This window comes from Acanthisitta chloris, unplaced genomic scaffold, assembly GCF_000695815.1.
Source record: "Acanthisitta chloris isolate BGI_N310 unplaced genomic scaffold, ASM69581v1 scaffold12051, whole genome shotgun sequence".
NCBI lineage: Eukaryota > Metazoa > Chordata > Aves > Passeriformes > Acanthisittidae > Acanthisitta > Acanthisitta chloris.
The window spans coordinates 378-8,042 of NW_008655494.1; the positions used below are offsets into that span (position 1 = coordinate 378).

The 7,665-nt window shown below is 41.1% G+C and overlaps 1 protein-coding gene across 1 annotated transcript in view; it reads left to right on the forward strand.

Annotated features, from left to right (window-relative positions):
• Positions 1–74: 74 nt before the first annotated feature.
• The window catches only part of NCBP1 (nuclear cap binding protein subunit 1, 80kDa), a gene marked incomplete at both ends in the record, with an annotated part of 22,993 nt that continues 15,402 nt past the window's right edge, over positions 75–7,665 (forward strand). Inside the window, 7 exons of the mRNA XM_009083925.1 lie at positions 75–175; positions 1,289–1,445; positions 2,295–2,402; positions 2,888–3,009; positions 3,487–3,556; positions 5,690–5,905; positions 6,828–6,925. Of these exons, the coding sequence (XP_009082173.1) occupies positions 75–175; positions 1,289–1,445; positions 2,295–2,402; positions 2,888–3,009; positions 3,487–3,556; positions 5,690–5,905; positions 6,828–6,925 (872 nt within the window). The remainder of the gene's footprint in view (positions 176–1,288; positions 1,446–2,294; positions 2,403–2,887; positions 3,010–3,486; positions 3,557–5,689; positions 5,906–6,827; positions 6,926–7,665) is intronic.

The window sequence follows — 7,665 nt, forward strand, 5'->3', positions numbered from 1 at the left end:
GTCTTGCACGTGGGAATCAGGGGCTGGTTTTTTACTGCTTGGTTGAGAAAACTTTCTTTTTGTCTTTATTTTAGAGTAATTCATCTTTGGAGAGCAACCTGGAGGGCTTAGCTGGTGTTTTGGAGGCTGATCTGCCAAATTACAAAAGCAAGATACTGAGGATTCTGTGTACTGTGTACGTATGCAGGAGACCTGAGAATGTGGGTGGTGCTTGCTTTGTGCGTGGGTTCAAATGTTTTAGGTAGTTTAAATGTTTCTGTTTAAGGAAATAGAGGAAAGCGCTTGTAATGTACTAGGTGTAAGTCAAGGAAAATGCCTCTATGTTGCTTTGGTTTGAAATGCGTGCAAAGGCTCAAAGCAGGTGGAATGAACCTCAGAGCTGCTCTTCAGTAGCTGTGGGAACACAGCAATGCTCAGCAATACCCTGTTTACCAGTGATGTGCTTAAGACTACCAAAGCTATTGGCTGCTAGTACCTACTAACTCTTAGTACCTGTGATGTTTTCTCACTGCTTTCTCCTCTCCTCCGCATCGATGTGCTCCTGTCTTTGTGTGCCTCTTTGCTAGAGGAGGGGAACTGGGAATGTGAGGAGCAGAAGCAGATGCTCTGGCAGCTGACAGCTCTCCTTCCTCTCCCTAGCCAAGTACAGGAGCAGAGGTGCCTTGTGCAGGGTCACTGGGTGGTCTCTGAGGGAGAGGTTGTGCAGGGTCTGTGGTAGGAGGTAACAGGAGTAGCAAGGAAGGGTGTGGTTGAGACTATGCTACCCTTTGCAAATACTTAAAATCTATTGTGTAGCAACATTTTCTTACTAAAATGCAGATAATGCTGTTGTGGTTTTTCTCCTGTACAGTAAGACTCCTCTGAAAGCACAGGGTTAGCTCACATACATACAAAATTGGTTGAGGAAAATCAGTTCTTGACATTAGGATTTGGCCTTCCCTGCTCGGTGTAAGAACATTATTTCTAAACTGTGAACTTCTTAAATCCTGGCATAAATTCTGTCACTTGTGTTATTTGGCCAACCTTCAGGAATACTCAACATTTAGATATAAATAGAAAACAAATGCCTTGAATGTGGCACTTGCCTTTTCGAATGGCTGTGGTTAAAGAAAAGAGATTATCTGTAAGATACTAACCATGGGATGAAACTGTGAGATCACACAAGCAGTTTTTTCTTTTTTTTCTCATAAGACAGATTTAACCTACAGTAAGCAGATCCCGAGGTACTATGCAGTGGCCTGCACATGATGAATAAACAGCTAACATCGTGTTTCTTTTCCTGTGTCAGTGCACGTCTCTTGCCGGAAAAGCTTACTGTTTACACAACCTTGGTGGGACTGCTGAATGCCAGGAACTATAATTTCGGTGGGGAGTTTGTGGAAGCCATGATTCGTCAGCTTAAGGAATGCCTGAAAGTGAACATGTACAATGAAGCTGTGCATTTAGTAAGTGGCCTTTGTTTGTTTGTTTTGCATTTTTCCTCCTGTACTTCTCCCAATGAAAAATCAAATTTATGGTGAACGAAGGTGCTTATCCCCACCTGTTCTGCAGTAAAAGATGAACGTCATTGCACTTTGATTATGTACAGAGGTACATGATGTTACCTTGGCTCCCATGGAAAGCAATTGAACAGTCTGGTTCTTAAAAGCCGTTTTTGATGTCTGTTTTCATTCTGATCACGAGGGATGAAGATCAGGCAGGCAGTTTTAAGTGCTGTCATTGAAACTATTTGCTCCACTCTCGCTGCTTATAGATTTTGTCTGCAGAAAGGCATTAGAACTTCAGCAGTGTCTGATTTAGAAGCCCCCTGCCAAGATCCCCAGCCTCTGCTGAAGCCCACTGGTGAAAATTAACATTCTAGTCCAGAGACTGCTCTTCAACCCTGGGACACTTTTACTAAAAAGATCTATTGGTAGAATTTCTGTTATTTTACTGATCTGATACTGTATAGAGTAGACAGAAGCACGAGGAGGTTTTCTGTAGTGTCAGTTTGCATGTCTTTGAATGCATACTGGTGTTTCCCACCCTTCTGTAATCAAAAATATTATTCTCACCATGTTATTGCAGTGAAATAGATTAACAGACATTATAATGACCAATATATTGGGCAGCACTTATGGTACTTGTTTTCTAGCATTGAAAGGTAGATCTGTACAGTGTGCAGTATTTCAGCCTTTGTAGTCTTGAATGAGCATTATAGATTCTTTGTTTTAATCATTTAAGTAATATTTATTTGTTCCTGTGCAATCAGTTTAAAAAGTATTAATGTAAAGCATTTTTTTTCTCCTTTTTAGGTTCGTTTTCTGTCTGATCTCGTGAACTGCCATGTAATAGCTGCACCTTCAATGGTAGCTATGTTTGAGAACTTTGTGAGTGTGACACAGGAGGAGGATGTACCCCAAGTAAGCAAAAGATCTGTAGGCTCCCTGGGGCTGTTTTCACAACTTTTCTGTAACATTCTTTCTGTGCTTATGCTTAGAACCGGGAGGTTTTAGAGAGAGCAGACTAAATGGGCTGTCATGTACAGTTTCCTGAGTGTCAGTAAAAGGAGCTTGTGGCAATTGGAAAATACATGCATACAGCAAGAAAGTGTGGTCCTTTTTGTATATTTTACCTTTGGCAAATGCAAAGTGCCTGGCTTTTCTGCTGTATCAATAATCTGAAATGATACTATTTTTTAAGTTTGCTTATCACAGTTCAAGTGAAAAGTTATTCCTTTCAAGCACAAATCTGTTTGATTTTTCATGCCTTGCCAATCCAGGCTGTAACTTCTGGTCTTTACATCCCCCCAAAACAATTTGCCAGTGTTTTAAATTAAAATGTGTATGTATGGAATCTGTTGGAGCTTACTTGTATGCTTAGATTTTGGTGTATTACCTTCCTGCAGGTACGATGTGATTGGTATGTGTTTGCATTTCTGTCATCTTTGCCTTGGGTTGGAAAGGAGTTATATGAGAAAAAGGATGCTGAAATGGATCGTCTACTGTCTCAGACAGAAAGTTATTTGAAGTAAGTTGTAACCCGTTAGAAATACCCTTGTTGGTATCTGTTTAAGTATGAATTAATAGCTCCAATTATTGTTCACTTAAAAGTATTCTAAAGCCTTAGGTCTGAAACATTGTTGGGGGGGGGGGAACAAGCCCTGAAATTACAGTAGGTTGTGAGACTTTGATAAGTTTTATTATCTTGTCTAGTTCTAGGGTATATTGAAGGTCATACAAGAACAGCTGGAGTTGGGAGTGTGCTGTGTATACTGATAGGTTGTTGCACTGGTACTTTGCAACATCACTACATTATGTGCAGGTGCTTCAAGTTAATGTTGTTGTCAATATACAATAATAGAGATATTTTAGGTAATCACAAACATGATCTTTATATACTGTAGGCTTCATCAGCTGAAGAGAACAAATAGTAGTACACTCAAAACCAAAATTGGTGCCCTAAGTTAGCCTATTAAAGGTCAGGTTTTCTTTCCTGTTTAAACAGACGCCGCCAGAAGATTCATGTACCCATGCTGCAAGTGTGGACTGCTGACAAACCACATCCACAAGAAGAGGTGATTGGACTTCACGTTGCATTCTTTCAGAGAGCTCTAAAAATAACTTTTTATGAAGGTGTTCTTTTATCATGAAATTAAAAGGCACCTCTCAAAGTATGAGTGCTTGGATTTGTCTGCTGTTGGTCATTAATTCCAACAAGTTCCAAGTGAGGAATGCCTTTCCAAGTATTGGACCGAAATGTGAGGTTTTGTGTAGTAAGAAGGAAAAAAGATGATACATTGCTGTTTGCTGACAGGCCCCCGAGGAAATGTTATGAAGTGAAGAATGGTTGTAAATTGTAGTGTCTCGTTTTGGAGCTGCAGGTACAGGGCTTCACATTGAAAGGACTTTGTGTGAAGTGAAATGTCATTCCTTACTTATCCTTAAATGTTTTCCCTCTGCACAGAAGAAACCTTTGTAGTGGCTTTGCTTTTTCAACTTTAGGAAGTGCTAGACAAATATGTAGAAACTGTATGCAGCAGTTACCATGACATCTTTCACAATTAAATCAAAAATACCGGACCAGAGAGGTGTCATCTGGCTAGTTTAGGGTGGGATTTTCCTTTTTTGAATATTGAGATTTTTTCTTTCCCCTAGCTTTCAGGACAAATGTTGGAAAGTGACATCTAAGGTTATTTTCTTGGAAATTTTGGAACATGACCCTCTAATGTTGTGTGAGCTGCTCTGATAAAATCAGAGGCTTAACAATTATCTTGTTAATTGTAATTCGGAGGGATGCATGGTCTGGTCATGACTGATTTGTGTGAGTATTCTCCCTGTCCAGTATCTGAATTTCCTGATTGAATTCATTAGAGAAGAGATTATCAGAGTGCGTTTGAGACCATGAGACCCAGAGTACTTGCAGGACATGACCATGGACTTTGTGTGCTAGTTGTTACTAGTTTTGTTCACAGTTTGTAGTGTGATAATTTCAGTAAATGTGAAGTGCTTCCGTGTGAGGACATTTCTTGCAAATGTTATGACTTGAAACTTGCATTCAGTAAGGCCACAGGCCTCAGGAGTATTTGGAGTAATTAAACAAAGCAAGACTATTGCCAGTTGCACTGGTGTCTGCCATCTCTGGGAGAATGTTGGGACTCACAATTGTGTTGAAAAACATGGCAAAGGTATTTAATATTTGGTAGTTTTATATATTTATCTTGAATATACAGTAGCCAGTGGTTTGGATTGCTCTGGGAACAGCATGGCAGCCCTGTGGAATGTCTTTCCAATTTTTATGCTGATACTATGTCTGGTTTAGTACCACCAATGAGCAGTGACTGAAGTGCTGTTCACTGTTGTAGTTTTGCTGGGTCTCCTGAGCTGCCTGTTGGTGTTTAAAAAACTGCCAGCGGCTAAATTTTACTGACAGAGTATTGTCTGAAGTTAGGAGCAGCTCTGGCATTTAAAGTTCTGTGCTGGTTTTTATTGGGGTGGAGTTAATTTTCTTCACAGTGGCTAGTATGAAGCTGTGTTTTGGTTTCATGCAGAGCACAGGGTTGATGATACAGAGGTAGATGTTTTTGTTATTGTTGAGCAGAGCTTACACAGAGCCGAGGCCTTTTCTGTACTGCCACACGGACACAGAAGCTGGGGGTGCATGGGAGATTGGGAGGAGACACAGCTGGGACAGGTGACCCAAACTGACCAAAGGGATATTCCATACCATATGGCGTCATGCTCAGTATATAAAGTGGGAGGAAGAAGGAGGAAGGGGGAACATTTGGGATCATGGCATTTGTCTTCCTAAGCCACTGCTATGAGTTCTGGGACCCTGCTCCTGGAGATGGCTGAACGCCTCCTGCCTCTGGGAAGTAGTGAATTAATTGCTTGTTTTGCTTTGCTTGTGTGTGCAGCTTTTGCTTTCCATTTTAACCTGTCATCGTCTCAGCCTATGAGTTTTCTAAGTTTTTACCCTTCCGATTCTCTCCCTGATCTTACTGGTGGGGGGAGTGAGTGAGCAGCTGCATGAGGTTTGGTTGTTGACTGGAGTCAAACCATGACAAGGTCTTAAATTACTTGTTTTAAGAAACTTTTTTTTTTTCTGAATGGAGTATGGAATTTAAGAAATACATTTCAGGTGGTTTAGGGAACTGCGGTTTTTGTGATGAGATTCAGCACATCTGATGTTTCTCACCTTTTCTCTTCAGTATTTAGACTGCCTTTGGTCTCAGATTCAGAAGCTGAAAAAAGACCGTTGGCAGGAACGACACATCCTGAGGCCCTACTTGGCTTTTGACAGCATTCTTTGTGAAGCACTGCAGCACAATCTGCCTCCATTCACTCCTCCACCTCACACTGAAGATTCCGTATACCCGATGCCAAGGGTCATTTTTAGGATGTTTGACTACACGGATGACCCTGAGGTATGTGATTGTTGTGGGGGTTGGTGAGTGGATTTCACAGTTAGATTGCTGGGGCAATATTGGTAAAAATGTGATGTCCCCTCTCCCAGGATAGGGAGTGGTTTGAAGACCAGCAGCAGTTTTACTTTGGTACTTCTGCAGAAATGAAATAAGTAGCCAGGTTACTGTACAAAGCAGTTTTGTGAGGGGCAGAATTTAGGGTGTAAGAGGTTGTGATGCTTTTATTTAGAATGACAATGCTGACTGATTTCCCTAATGTCTCTAGTAAAACTGCATTCACAGAGTTAGACTTTGCTTCCATAAAATTGGTGACTTGAGTATTTTTTCAAGCTAGGTTTTTATTGCAATATTTATCATCTGTTAAAATTCGTTGATGCATATTTTGGATCAAAGAAGTGCAGGAAAAGATTATTTACTGAATTCTCTGAGTTCTCTAATGCCTCCCTTTGCTTTAAGCCTGCTGCCTTTTGCCTTCATTTATTGGCCTCTGGTTTTTGCAGTGAAGAAGACTATGAATGTGTATTCTTTCCACTCTGTGGCTTTATTTCTTTGTTATATTCTAGCTCAAGTGTGATTTTCTTTCCAGGCTACATGGTGATAGGCTGCACGATGACTCCACAAAGCAAAGGAAGAAGCAGATGCTCTATGAACTTGAATCATGTTCTCTAATTTTGTTCCCATTTGTTTTTTTAATGAGTCCTAGTAGCCATTTGTTTCAAACATGAGTCTGAGGTTTGTGTGGAACTGTATCACATCAGCTTTTCAGTCCTGAAGGATAAAGGACAGCTGAGACCTCACAGTGTTTGTGTGGAAGTTGAATTACTTTTTTTCACCTGTGATTCTATGTAGGATAGTGGTACTACTCCCTGTAGTATCCCTGCATTAGCAGTGGTTTACATGAGCCTTCTTTGTTTCTTACCAGGGTCCTGTCATGCCTGGCAGCCATTCCGTTGAACGATTTGTAATAGAGGAGAACCTCCACTGCATCATCAAATCCCACTGGAAAGAGAGAAAGACCTGGTAGGAAGAGCCTAGCACTATGGGAGCCTGGCACTTTTTATGTGTCAGCCTGGTTTTGGTGCCAGAAGGGATATGTAGAATCTTGTACTGGTTAGGCAGGAGCCCAAGATCAAATGTGTCCTGAAGCATTTGATGAAAGTTGATTTAGTACATTTAGCTATATCAAAACTGTTGCCTGGAATACTGTGTGTCTGTATGATCCAGGGGGACAGTGGTTTCTTGGGAAGGGAATCCCTTGATAATACAGAATGTGCTGCAAAAAAGTGTGCAGACATATTTTACTCTTCATGGGAGCACTGTGGAGAATATGGTTGTGTTGTGCTTCCTGGAATTTTGAAGAGGCTGGTTTGCTGGGGCAGTAGTGAGCCTCAAGCTGGCTCATCTGCAGCTGACTGCACATTGGTGTTTATGGTCACACTTTCTCTCCCTACTCCTTGCTGCATTCTGCACTGTGGGATTACATGGCAGAGAAAAATTGAACTTGCTCTGGGGAGTCATTGCAGAACCAGCAGATCTCGTTGGTTTCAGTTCAGCTGTTCCAGGAGGCAGTCAGGGCTCTATGCTTCATTTCTGCCTGAGCAATATCTGATATGGGTAATTGGTAGCCAAGATGGTTTGCTACAGGTGTTAAGCTTTTGTATGAAAGGTATTGAGCTCTATATAGTATGCAGAAAAGGGGCAGAAATAATGTTTTTGGTGATGGCGTGTAATAAAGTTTTTTGGTTACAGCTGTTTATTCA